Source organism: Heterodontus francisci, chromosome 33, assembly GCF_036365525.1.
Source record: "Heterodontus francisci isolate sHetFra1 chromosome 33, sHetFra1.hap1, whole genome shotgun sequence".
Taxonomy (NCBI): Eukaryota; Metazoa; Chordata; class Chondrichthyes; order Heterodontiformes; family Heterodontidae; genus Heterodontus; species Heterodontus francisci.
The window spans coordinates 34,033,440-34,050,435 of record NC_090403.1 but is presented as its reverse complement, the minus strand read 5'-3'; the positions used below and the strand labels follow the sequence as shown (position 1 = coordinate 34,050,435).

Here is a 16,996-nt window from a genome sequence, read left to right as displayed (position 1 = left end):
ATCTTTCCTTTGATCTCGATCACTTACATAATTTCATGCCCCTGTATTTCTTTTTGTATTCTCCCTGGCTTCTTCGCTGCACTTTTCCCCATTTACGAGGAGCTGTACATGACTCTTATAGCTGACACCTGTCTCCCTCGCTGGTGATGTGTGGGTGCTGGACAGTGTGGCTAAAGATTAAAGTAGCGTGAAACCCAGGCCATACAGTGAGTGGCGTGGCTGGCCAGGAGTGGCAGTAGGCGGGCTCGGCTGGTTTTAACAACTGGGCCTTATTTGCCTGCCTCTTGCTGACCTCCCGACCAAAACTGATGGGAAGTTGCTGGGAAATCAACTTATTTGTGCCATTCAGAGGCAGCCATCAAGGATCAGAGAGACGAAGTTGTTGGCACTAAGAGGATAGGCAGGGGAAGGGGGAATCGCATAGGTGGAAAGCCCAGAGTTTCCTTTTGGTGCCTAGAGAAGCATTCTTGCTCCTCCTGGTCCACAAGGAAACTAAAATAACATAAGTTATCGTATTGGCCTCTTCTAGCCCTGGCTGCTGTTCCCAGCAGGGTTTTGTGTTATGGAGGACACCTTCAGCTCACTGTGGGTATCCTTTCCACCTACAATTTAAAATTGTAGTCACCCAGGTCGGTGCGGGAAATGGGGGGTGATTTCAACTGTCGGAAAAAAGGCTGGGGTAGGTGGTTAAAATGTAGGCCCTGTAGCAAGTAGGGCGAGGTATGAGATTGAAGGGAGTATGATAGATGGCAGCTATGGATGGATGGTGTATTTTGTTAGCATGGTTCACCCAGGAGACATTTTGAGATCAGAAGGCAGAACCTGAAGAGCCAGAAGTGGGACAGAACCTGGAAGAGCAGCACAAAAAGAGAGAGATGTTGTCAGGGTGGAAGGGTATGGCCTGGAGCAAAAGGGTAAAGCCAGAAGAAACTGGCATAAGGCCAAGAGAGACCACAGAGACCAACAGTGTGCTGTGGGTGTCGCAAGTGGCTGAAATAAAATCAAAGTAAATATGTTCAGTTAAAAATAAAAAAGTGGTAAAATTAAAAGCAATATTTGCCTGTGAAAACTGGATGTAAAAGAGAATGGGTAATGAGACCTAGGGCAGTTCATGCTACAGCACTGACATTGCTGGGCAGACAGAGTCACACTGTGACCTATTTCAAGTAATAGATGCAGGTGTTACTGGTACGACAGGCATTATCCAGTACCACAAAATGCGACTAAATTGTGACAACAGGACGTACGTGTGACAGGTAGTCTCAAGGATTTTAATATATTAGAAAACATATAGGTAGGTTTGTCTTGTTAAACATTTTAATAAAAATAAACATAGATTTATTGTTTTTTTTCCATCGGCCAGATGTAATAGGTCTCACCAGAGGGACTTAGTTTAAATGCAAAAACTATTTAGATGAAAGAACTGAAAATCAAAGTGACAGATCTGAGGCATTTAATAATGTTTCTGCTCTGCCCCGATGCTGCACATTTCCTGAAGGAGTAAGTGATTAATAGAGTATGACTCCATGGGTCTTGACAACTAACTGGTAGCTCACTCGAATGACCATTTCTCATATGTGATCCAAGATGGTGAATTTGATCACAGTCAGCCTGACATCTGTATTTGTGGGCTTTAAAAAAGGGTAACTTGACTATGGTCAGGAACTGCAAACCTGGCTGTTTCCCCTTTCCTTTCCAGTGAGATCAGATGAAGTATTGAGGACTTCTGTTCAGCTTATGCAGGGTAACACACAGTTGCATCCTGCCTGGGAAAAAAAAAACTACATTGCAAATAATGCTTTTTAATGTAATTCACTAAAGCTTTTTGTGAAAAGTAGGTCTTTATATGAACCATTTCTTGATGTAAATTAACAGCCGTGGCTCAGTTGGTAGCACTCTCCTCTCTGTGTCTAAAGGTTCTGGGTTTAAGTCCCAATCCAGGATTTGAGCACAAAAGTCATGAATACAGTACTGAGTGCGCGCTGCACAGTCGGAGGTGCTGTCTTTCAGATGAGACATCAAATCGAGGCACTGTCTGCTCTCTCAGGTGGACGTAAAAGATTGCATGACACTATTTTGAAGAAGAGCAGGGATGTTCTCCCCAGTGTCCTGGCCAATATTTATCCCTCAATCAATATCATAAAAGCAAATTATCTGGTCATTATCACATTGCTGTTCGTGGGAGCTTGCTGTATGCAAATAGACTGCCACATTTCCTACATTACAACAGTGACTACACTGTAAAAGTACTTCAAAAGTGCTTTGAGACATCTGACGGTCATAAAAAGTATATAAATGTAAGTCACTTTTTAACAAGTAAGAACCCTTAAAAACATACTTGGCAGATATCAGCTGCTGTTTAATGAGATTTTGTTTTACTTCAAAAATGGTAAAGAAATGGTGCAAATAGATGTAAACGGGTATGATATAGTCAGGATTACGGAGACATGGCTGCAAGGTGACCAGGGATGGGAAATGAACATCCAGGGATATTCAGTATTTAGGAAGGACAGGGAAAAAAGCAAAAGGCAGTGGAATTGCATTGCTGGTTAAAGAGGAAATTAATGCAATAGTGAGGAAGGATATTAGCTCTGACGATGTGGAATCTGTATGGGTAGAACTGAGAAACGCTAAGGGGCAAAAAGCGTTAGTGGGGGTTGTATATAGACCCCCAAACTGTAGTGGTGATGTTGGGAATGGCATTAAACAGGAAACTAGAAACGCATGCGATAAAGGAACATCTGTAATTATGGGTGAGTTTAATCTGCATATAGATCAGGCAAATCAAATTAGTCACAATACCATAGAGGAGGAATTCTTGGAGTGTATATGGGATGGTTTTCTGGACCGATACGTTGAGGAACCAACTAGAGAACAGGCCATCCTAGACTGGGTATTGTGTAATGAGAGAGGAATAATTGACAATCTAGTTGTGCGAGACCCCTTGGGGATGAGCGACCATAATATGATGGAATTCTTCATCAAGATGGAGAGTGACGTAGTTGATTCGAAGACTAGGGTCCTGAATCTTAGTAAAGGAAACTACGATGTTATGAGGTGTGAGTTGGCTATGACGGATTGGGAAATGTTACTTAAAGAGATGACGGTGGAAAGGCAATGGCAAACATTCAAAGAGCGCATGGATGAACTGCAACAATTCTTTATCCTGTCTGGCACAAAAGTAAAACGGGAAGGTAGCCAAACCATGGCTTACAAGGGAAATTAGAGATAGCATTTGATCCAAGGAAGAGGCATATAAATTCATCAGAAAAAACAACAGACCTGAGGATTGGGAGCAGTTTAGAATTCAGCAAAGGAGGACCAAGGGATTGATTAAGAAGGGGAGAATAGAATATGAGAGCAAGCTTGCGGGGAACATAAAAATTGACTGTAGAAGTTTCTATGGGTATGTGAAGAGAAAAAGATTAGTGAAGACAAATGTAGGTCCCTTACAGTCAGAACAGGGGAATTTATTATGTGGAACAAAGAAATGGCTGACCAACTAAATGCATACTTTGGTTCTGTCTTCACAAAGGAGGACACAAATATCATACCAGAAATGTTGGGGAACACAGGGTTTACTGAGAGAGAGGAACTAAAGGAAATCAGTATGAGTAGAGAAATGGTGTTGGAGAAATTGATAGGATTGAAGGCCGATAAATCCCCAGGGGCTGATGTTCTGCATCCAGGAGTACTTAAGGAAGTGGCCCTAGAAATAGTGGATGCATTGGTGCTCATCTTCCAAGATTCTATAGACTCTGCAACAGTTCCTACAGATTGGAGGGTAGTTAATGTAACCCCACTATTTAAAAAGGGAGGTAGAGACAAAGCAGGGAATTATAGACCAGTCAGCCTGACGTCGGTAGTGGGGAAAATTCTAGTGTCCATTATCAAAGATTTTATAGCACAGCACTTGGAGAACAATGGTAGAATCGGATAGAGTCGGCATGGATTTACAAAAGGGAAATCATGCTTGACAAATCTACTAGAATTCTTCCAGGACGTAACTAGTAGAGTTAATGAGGGGGAGCCAGTGGATGAGGTTTGGTTCCCGATGGTGTGGGAGTCTAGAACCAGGAGTCATAGTCTAAGGATACGGGGTAAACCTTTCAGGACTGAGATGAGGAGAAATCTCTTCACCCAGAGAGTGGTGAACCTATGGAATTCGCTACCAGAGAAAGCAGTTGAGGCCAAAACATTGTATGCTTTCAAGAAGGAGTTAGATATAGTTCTTGGGTTTAAAGGGATCAAATGATATGGGGCAAAAGCGGGAGCAGGTTACTGAGTTGGATGATCAGCCATGATCATAATGAATGGCAGAGCAGGCTTGAAGGGCCGAATGGCCTACTCCTGCTCCTATTTTCTATGTTTCTATAAGAACCGAGGGATGATTTTCTGAGGTTCCATTGGTAGTGTGGAGCTTCACTGGCTGGGACTGCAGCTCACAAAGGGCACACAAATGGCAGGAATGAAAACATGGGTCTGGAGACGGACACTGAAGGGCAGCACAAGCCTCATTGTGGGTCTTATAAGTATGGAAGTGGTTCTTTAGCAGCTTTATCCCTGGTAGAGCTGTTAACCATTTCAAATGGGTGCAGCTTTGTATTGATGGCCTGACCTACACCAGTATGATTTTCGAATATCACTTTTTCTGTTCTGGTTTGAAAATAAAACTTTTTTTTGCTATCATAGTGCTTCATTTGCCATTTTAATTGGCACATTAATAATTGTCATTTAGGTTTAATTTTCTTCTACTGTAAGGTTTTCATTTCCAAATTAATTCCTTACAAACATCCTGTTTCCAATGTTATTTTGTTTGCTCCAACCAAAATAGTCAGGACGGAAATTCTGTTGGGTGTTCCTAGATGTGAAAAAGGATGTCCTGTTCTTCAGGGAATAGAAAGGCAGTTGCGACTGTGCTTCACATGTTACGGTTACACCTGTCCTTACTCAAATTAGACCCAGTCAATTCTTTCTGACAATGGCTTCCACACCTCTACTTAAGTCCACATGACTATGCTAACTAGCTGGACAAATATTGAAAATATTTAAAATTCAACTTGATTCTTTATGAAGGTTAAAGTAATAACCAGCCTCCCCCTCCTGTGTAGATTTTTTACCTATAAGTGTGCATGCCCCTGTAAATTTGAACAGCTGGCTGCATGTTATCATCAGGCCAGGTGCTGAAACGCAAGGCAAAACTGCACTGGGAGTTGATGCTAATTATTCAAATAAGCTGACTCTGATAAATTAGGTACAGTCACCCCAGTGCGCTGTGGGCTAGCTTGTCCCAGGCAGCCAAGCATTCCCAGTCATGGATTCAATCCACCTCACAAAATCAGGACTTCGAGACCAACCCGGACCCCTGATTTTCGCAAAAATGGAGAATGGAGCTTTGCATCGTGAGGATTATGATTTCTGTGAATGAGAGTGTGTGTGAATGTGCATGCGTGTGTCTGTGTTTTATTTGTCCATGGGATGTGGGCATCACTGGCAAGGCCAGCATTTATTGCCCATCCCTAATTGTCTTTGAGAAGGTGGTGGTGAGCTGCCTTCTTGAATCACTGCAGTCCATGTCGTGTTGGTAGACTCACAGTGCTGTTGGGGAGGGAGTTCTAGGTTTTTGACACAACGACAGTGAAGGAACGGTGATATGTCTCCAAGTCAGGATGGTGTATGGCTTGGAGGGGAACTTGCAAGTGGTAGTGTTCCCATGCTTCTACTGCCCTTGCCCTTCTCCTTCTAGGTGGTAGAGGTCGTGGTTTGGTAGGCGCTGTGGAAGGAGGCTTGGCAAGTTGCTGCAGTGCATCTTGTAGATGATACGCACTGCTCCTACTGTGTGCCGGTGTGGAAGGAGTGAATGTTTAAGGTGGTGAATGGGATGCCAATCAAGCGGACTGCTTTGTCCTGGATGGTGCCTGCGTTTGTGTGTGCGCTCATCGACGTTTTCTCAGCATAGATGAAGACCCATTAAGAGGATTACGTTCTCTCATTTACTCTACTGTATTCCTTTTCCCTGTATGTGGAATATGTCCCATCAGAGTCGTTCTAAGTGTGGACAAAATTAAATAATTGGAAAATCATATGTTCAGATATTTTATGAGTAGTAGCGTGCAATTTACTTAAAAAATCAGTTGCTCATTTTTTTTTAAATGTTAAGGCAACTCAGTTGGACCATGTCAATAAGAAGAATCTGCTGCCTTTAATAGTAAACAAATGGTGAAGATAATAGTAGTATAATTATAACAGTAAGCTCAGTATGAAGCTCATTCCCCATGTAATCGGCAGGTTTTTATTGGCAAATGCTAACTCCTTTCTGAGGCCCATGATGTCATATTAAAGCAAATAAACTGGTTGCTCTGTCTGCTCCATTTAGATTTTCACCACCCTGACGACAATTTTATGGAAGTGTAGATTTGAGCCCTGCAGGCACCCATACCATAGTAAAATCTGGCTATCCGATCCGAACCTGACCAAACCCCACTACGTGTCGGGTTTGGGTCGGATCGGGTCTGTATTCTGCGTCCAGCATTTGGGCTCGGGTTGGGTCGGGCTGGACTGTACTTTTTTGTTTCCTATTGTTTTCATTTTAATCTATGATTTTTATCTGTTTCAATAATACGTTTGTTATTTTCGGGTCGGGACGGGCATTTAAAAAAAAAGCCCAGGTCGGGTTCGGGTTGGCTGTTGTTGGGGTCGGGCCCGGGTCACATTTTAATTTTATACCCGAGCCAGGCTTTATACCATAGTTCAGTTCACGTACATCAACCTTAAGCAGTTACCATGACATTCACATGTCCGTGCTAACCCCCACAGCACTGACCTTAGATTGCACTGTAATGGTGACTGTGATAACAGAAAACACAAAGGCACAAACATGGTATAATGAAGATTTCCTTAGAGAAATACAAAAGCGGAATCAATAAGTAAATGTATTTATATATTTTGAAATTGTCAAAGTGTGTCTTAAAAGTGAAGATCACAAAAGTTGCATTTTCTACTTTTGGTGAGAATCCCATGCTGATTGTCTAGGAAGGACCAGCGGATACAGATTTAAGATGATGTGCAAAAGAACCAGCGGTGACATGTGGAAAAATTTATCTGCACAGACAGATATAATTTGGAATGCACTGCTAGAAAAGGTGGTAGAAGTAATTTCAATAGAAATGTTCAAAAAAATAATTTGATTAATAATTGGAAGGGAGAAAAGTTGCACAGCTATGGGGAAATAGCAAGGGGGTGGTATTCATTGGATAGCTGTGCCAAAGAGCGGCCCATGCATGATGGGGTGAATGGGTGATTTTATGACCACTGATGATGTTAAGGGATCATGAACTTGTCTCTATGTTGGAGGAGGTAGATTATTGACTTTTAGCTGTATAGTCTTCATTAACTGAATGCAGAATAGATTCTACATACTGACCATGCTGTGATATGCAATTAGCAAAATAAGAGACAAATCTGCCCCTGAGCATTTCAAGACAGGGGACACATGATCTATCATTCATAGGATGGTAAGATCAGACCCTCCCTGGGTTGGCATCAAAGAGATCTTGGCCAAAAATTCTGGGATTAGATCCACATTTTCCTTTCTGGATTCATAATAAGAATCATTAACTTATATCTCAGAAAATTTTTTGGTTTAAATTGATGAGAAAAAAAATCAGTAAAAATATGAATGGAGGCTTTCAAAATGCTGAGATGAATAAGGCAGTGTGGACACAAGCAAACTATTTAACCTGCACTCTGAGCACAGGACTAGAGTACATGAATACAGACCAACGAAGCTCAAGGAACATTTGAGATAAGAATGGCATTTCCCCCCCCCACCCCGATAGTAATGATTACGTGGATTAGACATGCAACTAAAGCATTTAATCTTACATTAAATACCACATTTAAAGTAAACAAACTGACTGAATATCTAGTTAGAATTAGGACTAAGGGTTAAAGCAATAAGTATTCTCATATTTTCGGGTTTTTACATTTGAAGTTTTGTTGGTTCAGCATCACTCGCCACTCCTATAAATGGACCTTATGTCCCCTACTATCTGGATGCATTCTTTTCTGCCCAGTTTCTGAATGATAGTGAGGTCTAGGGATTAAGTCACAGGAATCCTTAATCTGTACACTGGGTACTCAAACGTATCAAGTTCATCTCAGAAAATGAACTGAATATATGCTCTTGCCAAACTGAGATGCAGGCTTTGGACAAATAAGTGGCATTAGTTATATAAAGCAATGAATGAATGTAAAACAGCACAGATAATTTCCGTACATTTCTTGAAGATATAAAACAACAAAGACACCACACATTTTCTATATAATCATGGATTTTAAAAACAGATTTCTTGCCATAAATGCATTGCCTGGCTAGGTTGGAATTGATTCTTAAAACACAAACAAGTTCTCGGACTGTTGACTCTGAGATTCACAGGGTAATGGCTGACTGAAGGTTGACTGAGGCCAATATAACTCTGTAGGAGAAGGACTGTGACCGCCTGTTGTCCATTGTAGAAGACGCTAGCTAATCAATGTGCCCTGTCTCCTTATCAAAAGGTCTAATAAACAGCTGGCAACCAAAGCCGGTGCGCCAGGCTGAACCTATCCTTTGACTGGTGACCAGGTTGCTTGTCAACACACTAGCTGAGAGTGGAATAAAACAACCAACAAAATGTATTTCTCATAAATAGATTAGAACAAGAGTACCTCGTGAAAACTGAAGGAGGGTAATCCTTGGAAATGGTAAAGATGCTTCTCATTAAATGCAAAAACTCCAGCCAATTGCATTGCCATCTGGAATTGATACTATTCTCAGCCTTATCAATTTGAAATCATGAAGAACACTACAGTCAACTCTTCCAGAACTGAACAGATGTTTATTTCATTTCTGTGCGATTCTGCTTTAACCCTTTATGGCTGATTCCAGCAATATGCAATATAAATTAGCAAAAGGCAAAAAATAATCAGGGCTTGTCACAAGTACAAATAGAGATGATCAAATATTGTGAATATAATGTTCCTGAACTGTTGAAATTTACAAATGTCATGTCGAGTAAACTAGTCAAGGAAGAATAATGTCGATACAAAATTTGCCAATGATACAAAATGTGGAAACATTGTTAATTGTGAGGGGGATAGTGTTGAACCTCAAAAGGACCTAGACAGGTTGGTGGAATGGGCGGACAAGTGGCAGATGAAATTTGATGCAGAGAAGTGTGAAGTGATTCATTTTGATAGAAAGAACATGGACAGACAATATAAAATAAAGGGTGCAATTTTAAAAGGGGTGCAGGAGCAGAGGAACCTGTGTATATGTGCATAAATCATTGAAGGTTGCAGGACAAGTTGAGAGAGCGGTTAATAGAACATATAGCAGCCTGGGCTTCATTAATAGGGGCACAGCGTACAAAAGCAAGGAAGTTATGTTAAACTTGTATAGAACTCTGGTTTGGCCTCAACTGGAGTATTGTGTCCAGTTCTGGGTGCCACACTTTAGGAAAGATGTGAAAGCATTGGAAAGAATTCAGAAAAGGTTCACGAGAATGGTTCCAGGGATGAGGAACTTCAGTTACATGGATAGAGTGGAGAAGTTGGGACTGTTTTCTTTGAAGAGAAGGTTGAGAGGAGATTCGATCGAGGTGTTCAAAATCATGAGGGGTCTGGACAGGGAAGATAGGAAAAATTGTTCCCATTGGTGGAGGGATCGAGAACCAGAGGGCACAGATTTAAGGTAATTTGCAAAAGAAGCAATAATGAGGTAAAACCTCACGCAATGAGTGGTTAGGATCAGGAATGCACCGCCGAGAGTGTGGTGGAGGCAGGTTCAATCGAAGCATTCAAGAGGGAACTGGATTGTAATCTGAATAGGAAGAATGTGCAGGACTATGGGGAGAAGATTGGGGAGTGGTACTAGGTAAACTGCTTTTTCGGAGAGCCGGCAGAGACATGACAGGCCGAATGGCCTCCTCTCTGCTGTAACAATTCTGTGAACGCTTTGTATCTGCCACATCCATATTTTACCTTACCTGTTCAATACAAGTATAACCAAATTAAGGACAGCTTAGTTATTTTTTCTGTCCTAGAAGCCAAGAACTCCTAACAAGATCACTTTTTAAATTATGAATTAGAACATTGGAAGGATTGGTGCTGCACCTTTAAATTACTCATGTTTGTAACACTCACTGTAGCATTTTAAACGACATTTTGGCTCATTTACAAATGAACTCTCAGTTTTTTTTTTGCCAATAGTTTTTGAACATTCTTACAACGGTAGAAGATGAAGAAGAAGAGAATTGGAAATACTGCAATAATGGCAAAAAAGATAGTACATGATAAAGATTTCTGTAAAATATAAGATTATTGTTTTACATCATATCTGGCAGTCACTTTCCTCTCGGGCCTACAATTCTGTCAGACGAGGAGGGAACAATTCTTACCAGCTTCACCCCAGACTGGCAAGTAGTCATCCTGCTGAATGTCCAACATGATCTCAAGGCCGTTACCAGTCCCACCCTGTACAGTGGTCAGTAGAGGCTTGTCATCACTTCCTGAGTTAAACATGTAGCACTTCCCATATCTGGTAAAAACCTGAGGGAAAAATAAAAGACAAATATAAATAATACAAACCAGAGAATGAGTTACTCTCCAATATTTCACACTTCCATTGTTCTGTTTTATCAACTTGCACTTATGAAGAACACTATAGTCCACTCATCTGGAATTGAACAGATGTTTTATTCCTTCTCCAATTTTTAACATTAACTGGGGTGATTATTCTCTCATCTGCTCTGCATATTATATATAACTTACACAGCACCTTTAACATAGAAAAACGTCTCAAAGTGCTTCACTGGAGCATAATCAGAGACCGAGCCAAAGAAGGAGACAGTAGGTGACCAGTAAGTCAAAGATAGAGGGCTGGATTTTTAGGCCCCAATGCAAGTGAGCGCGGAGGTAGACAGGTGCAGGGTTTCGTGCCACTGGCTGGTGTGCCAGTTTACCGGCACCACCCTGCCTCGGGCCATTTTCCCGGAGGTGGGGTGGGGGATGGCAGGACTACCAGCACAAGCAGCAGATAGCCACTGAATGAAGACCAATTAAGCCCTGCCAGAGGCCCACCCCCACCCCTGAGGCACTGGGGACTAAACCAGCTGCCTAGAGGCAGTCATCCAGTGGCAGACCAGGGGGCGAGCGCTCCAGGCAGGCTTTGAGGCCCTCCCCACCTACCTGGCCTCAGTGGTGGCCCAGCTGCTAAGGAAGAGGCAAGCTTCTGCTTCTTCAGTGCTGCAGGGCCTCCTATTGGCTCTGCGGCTTTGAGAATCTGCCCTCAATCCTTAATTGGATGGCGGGTTCGCCCTCAATTCAGGGAAAATCACTGCATGGTGACTGTTTCCCACACAGCTTGCTCAAATTTATATGCCCACCGCCAAATTAAACATGATATTAAACATGGCAGCTCATTTAAATAGCCAGTGCAGGCCAGCCACACCCCCCCCCCCCCCGCCGTGATGATGTGGAGGGTGTGGGCTGTCCGTCGCCGGCAATGGTGTCAACTGCTGATGCCATTTTTAAAGGGCTTTGAGCTTTACCATTCCATTTAAATATTTAAAAAGACATTTAATAAAAAAATTAAATACATTTATTCTGCCCTTCTCCCAGCCCCCATAACAATTAAATTAATTACTTGCCCTCTCCTCCCCCCCAAACACTTAAATTGTCCACCTGACCTTCCTACCCCCCTCCCCCCAAGTACATAAACTTCAAACTATAACGCTTCCCACCATCCTCTACACCAATGCTATTACTTTGACCCTGCTCTCCCCCCATCCCGCACCTCACTGAGAAACGTATCTCCTACCCCATCCCCACCAGTGTTCTGCCTCAGTTCCAAAGGCACAGGAGTGTCGGCAGCGGCAGGAAGATCGCATCAGGACAGACAGTGGGAGCATAGGTCTCATTAATGCACTGATTTTATTTAATTTAAATACTTAAATGGCGGTCCTGTCGCCAAGCGGTGGGGGGGGCCGCCATGAGGCCTCACCGCTGCCACCAATATCGGGCCAGGCCTTCCCGGTGTCGGGGTGCGTGGCGGCCCTCTCCCGGAGGTATTTTCCAGTACCACTCCCCCCACCTCGCCATGACCCCAGATATCAGGACGGTCTGTAAAATTCAGCCCAGTGCAAGCTTCTGATATCCATTTGATACGAACGTCGGGGTTCCGATGTCCATGGGGAAAATCCTGCCCATTGGCTTTAAAGAGCATCTTAAAAGAGAGAGTTAGAGAGATGGAGCATTTTAGGGAAGGAATTCTAGTGCTTCGGATCCAGGCAGCTGAAGTCACAGTCACCAATAGTGGGATGAAGTATGTCAGGGATGTAAAGTCCAGTATTGGTGGAATGCAAGAGCTATCAGAGGGTCATCAGCCTGGAGGAGGTTACAGAGATATGAATATAGTAATTTGTACCATCTTCAATCACGTGTTTGTTACACTTTTGTGAATGTGGATAAAGGTCTGTCACATTTGTATATATTTGCACAATCATATCGCACTTAAAATCCATTGTTGCTGCTCACCCATGCTTCACACATACTAACACATATAGCTCATTACTGCTACTCACTTTAAAAAATCACAGTAGCGAGATGACAATGTGTCATAATGTAGCATATTATACATAAATACTATCATTAAATAAAGAAAATCCAGTTCCAGACTCCACTTTCCTGCCTGTTCCCCCATTATCCTTGACTCCCTTGTGGATCAAAAATCTGTCAAAAATACAGCCTTGAATATAGTCAATGATCCATCCTCCACTGCTCTCTGGGGAAGAGAATTCCAAAGATTAACAACTGTCTGAGGGAAGAAATTCCTCCTCATCGCCATCTTAAATGGAAGACTTGTTAATCTGAAACTGTGCCCCCTGGTTCTAGATTCCCCCTCTCAGCATCTACCCTGTCAAGCCCCCTTAAAATCTTAGATGTTTCAATAAGATCACTTCTCACTCTTCTAAACTCAAATGAGTATAGGCTCAACCTGCTCAATCTTTCCTCATAAGACAAACCCTTTATTCCAAGAATCAACCCAGTGAATCTTCTCTGAACTGCCTCCAATGCAAGTATATGCCGCTTTAAATAAGGAGACCAAAACTGTATGCAGTACTTTAGGTGTGGTCTCACCAATGCCCTGTACAGTTATAGCAAGACTTCCTTACTTTTATTCTCCACACGTCCCACCTTGCAATAAAGGCCAACATTCCATTTGCTTTCCTAATTACTTGCAGTACCTGCATGCTAACATTTTGTGATTCATATACGAGGACACCCAGATCTATCGGTACTGCAGCATTTTGTCATCTCTCTCCATTTAAACAATCTTCTGTTTTTCCATTCTTCCCGCCAAAGTGCATAACGTTACATTTTCCCACATTATACTCCATTTGCCATATATTTGCCCATTCTCTTAACCTATCTATATCCTCCTTGTATGCGCCACACAACTTGTTTTCCCACCTATTTTTGCATCGTCAGCAAATTTGGCTACAATACACTCGGTCCCTTCATCCAAGTCATTAATATAAATTGTAAATAGTTGAGGCTCCAGCACGGATCCCCCCTGTGGCACTCCAAAAGTTACAGTTTGCCATTCTGAAAATGATCAATTTATCCTGACTCTCTGTTTCCTGTTAGTTCCCCAATCCTCTATCCATGCTAATATATTGTCCAGTAACCTCTTATCTTATCCAGTAACCTTTTATGCGACACCTTACCGAATGCTTTTTGCAAATCCAAATACATTATATCTACTGGTCCCCTTTATCCACCCTGCTCATTACATCCTCAAAGAATTCTAATAAATTTGTCAAATATGATTTCCCATTCATAGAACCACATTGACTTTGCTTGACTATGATTTTCTAAATGTCCTGCTACTGCTTCCTTAATACTGGATTCCAACATTTTCCCAATGACTGATGTTAGGCTAACTGGCCTATAGTCTCCTGCTTTCTGTCTCCCTCCTTACTTGAATAAGTGATAACATTTGCGGTCTTCCAATCCATTCGGACCTTTCCAGTATCTGGGGAATTTTGGAAGATTACAACCAATGCATCAACTATCTCTGCAACCACTTCTTTTAAGAACCTCGGGTGCAGGCCATCAGGTCCAGGGGACCTGTCAGCCTTTAGTCCCATTAGTTTTCCTAATACTTTTTCTCTAGTGATAGCCATTGTTTAAGTTCCTCCCTCTCATTTTCCCCTTGATTCTCTACTATTCTTGAGATGCTTTTAGTGTCTTCTACTGTGAGGACAGATACAAAATATTTGTTCAAAGTCTCTGCCTTTTCTTTGTTTCCCATTATTAATTCCCCAGTCTCATCCTCTCAGGGACCAACACTTACTTTAGCTACTCTCTTCCTTTTTATATATTTGTAGAAGCTCTTACTATCTGTTTTTATATTTCTTGCTAATTTACTCTCATATTCTAATTTCCCTTTTTTTTAGTCATCCTTTGCTGATTTCTCAAATTTTTCCAATCTCCTGGCCTACCACTAATCTTTGCGGCATTGTAAGCCTTTTCTTTAATTTGATACCATCCTTAACTTCCTCAGTTAGCCACGGATGGTTCATCCCTTTTGTAGAGTATTTTTCAACTGAATATATCTTTTTTAAGAGTTATAAAGTATCTCCTTAAAGCTGCCACTGCTTATCTACTGTCTTACCTTTTAACCTATTTTACCAGTCTGCTTTAGCCAACTCTGTCTTCATACCCTTGTAATTACCATTATTTAAGTTTAAGACAATAGTTTCAGACCCAAGTTTCTCACCCTCAAACTGAATGTGAAATTCAATCATGTTATGATCACTCTTGCCTAGAGGATCCTTTACTATGATATCATTAATTAATCCTGTCTCATTACACATTACCAGATCTAAAATAGCCTGTCCCTGGTTGGTTCCACGATGTATTGTTCTAAGAAACTGTCCCAAATACAGTCTATGAACTAGTCCTCAAAGCTATCTTTGCAAATTTGATTTGTCCAATCTATCTGAAGATTAAAATTGCCTACGATTACTGCAGTACCTTTCTTACAAGCCATCGTTATTTCTTGATTTATACTCTGTCCTACACTGTGGCTACTGTTGGGTGGCCTATAAACTACCCCCACAAGTGACTTCTTCCCCTTGCTATTTCTGATCTCCACCCAAACTGATTCTACCTCTTGATCTTCTGAGCCAAGATAATTTCTCACTACTGTACTGATCTCATCCTTTATTAATAAAATTATCCCACCTCCTTTTCCTTTCTTCCTATCCTTTTGAAATGTCAAATATCCTTGAATATTCAGTTCCCAGCCTTGGTCACCTTGCAACCATGTCCCTATAATGGCTATCAGATCATATCCATTTATTTCTATTTGTGCAAATAAGTCATCTATCTTGTTATGAATGCTGCATTCATGCAGATAAAGAGCCTCTAAGTCAGTCTCTTTTACCATTTTTCCCTACTCTGACCCTATTTGCTGGTGTTTGTATGCTCTGTCCCTTCCTGACACATTTTGGTTATCATTACCCATATCACTACCCTACACTATTGCCTTGTCCTTTCTCTTTAACGTTCTAAATTGTCCCTCACCTGAACCCTTTTGTTCCTTCCTCCCCCTCATCACATTCAGCATCACCTGCCCCAACCCCCACTCCACCATTTATCCCAGCTCTGGACTTGCTTAGAAACTGCTAAATCTCTAACTTCTTCCAGTTCTGATGAAAGGTCACCAACCTGAAACATTAACTCTGTTTCCCTCTCCAGAGCTGCTGTATTTACAGCCTTTTGATTTTGTTTCCGATTTCCAGATCTGCACTATTTTTCTTTTGACTTAAATAGATTATGTCGTCCCATCATTAGCAAAATTGCATAAATCTTGTGTAACCGTAACACTTAATGCATCATGCTTCAGAACTTGCAAAATTCTCCTTGGTTAAGAGCACGTTATGGACATGCAGCCAAAGAACACAGGAACAGGTGTAGGCCATTCAGCCCCTCAAACCTGGTCCACCATTCAATTGGATCATGGCTGATCTGTAGCTCAAAGAAAATTCACACTGCTCGTCACAGACCTGACTAAATACTACGGGGTTGAATTTTCTAAGGGGTTCCCTTGATCATCCACCATCATTTTTGGTGGGAGATTCTTGGAAACTTCCAGATGTTTCCACAGATGTTCCACCAAAACTATGGAAGATAATTGGGTAAATCCATATGGATTTCAAATAGCAAAATCAAGTTAATCTATAGCTATCTGTTGGCAGAACTCAGACAGTCAGACTGAGCACATACATCACAGTCCAGCCAGAATGGCCATATCATGGCCAGGTTGTTATACTGGGTATATCTCAATCAGGCCCAGATGCTCATTCTCAGAATCCAGAAACATTATACACAGACACAATAGATTATAACACAGCTCATCTACAAGTAGGCACTAATGACAACCTATATTTAATGACCATTGATAAAACTACTACAATTTTCATGAGTTATAATATTAAACTTACACAACAAATAATTAGCATACCTACATTGTAAGTGTGTTAAAACTGCTTATTACCATATATGAGTATGAATCGCAATAAATCTGGATTAATGGACTGACAAATTTGGTACAGAATTTATATGGAACTGGTAGTTTATGAACTCAATCACTGATCTATGTTCAGCCAGGTTTCAGCCAGCTGAAAAAGGCACACAGCATTCCAGTGCCCTCAAACTAGAGAGTACAAGAAATCAGCTCGGGGTACCGCTCTTGTCCACTATCCACTGAAATCTACTAGAAAGTGCATGTTTGTGGCTGGTTGAGTTCAGTTGTAACGCCCCTCCAGTCAAATATACTGCTAATACTTAGGGGGGAGTTTTATCATGGGTGAATGGGTGGGATTAGGTGTAGCCGGCAGGGGTGGGGGAGGGAGGAGGGGGGGGGGGAGTGGTGGCTAAAGGGGTA

The 16,996-nt window shown here is 41.7% G+C and overlaps 1 protein-coding gene across 2 annotated transcripts in view; it reads right to left on the bottom strand.

The window, feature by feature from the left end:
- The window catches only part of asic2 (acid-sensing (proton-gated) ion channel 2), a 460,127-nt gene that overhangs the window by 144,999 nt on the left and 298,132 nt on the right, over positions 1–16,996 (bottom strand). For both annotated transcript variants that reach the window (XM_068013288.1, XM_068013289.1), the window contains exon 3: positions 10,440–10,590. In XM_068013288.1, coding sequence (XP_067869389.1) covers positions 10,440–10,590 — 151 coding nt within the window. The remainder of the gene's footprint in view (positions 1–10,439; positions 10,591–16,996) is intronic.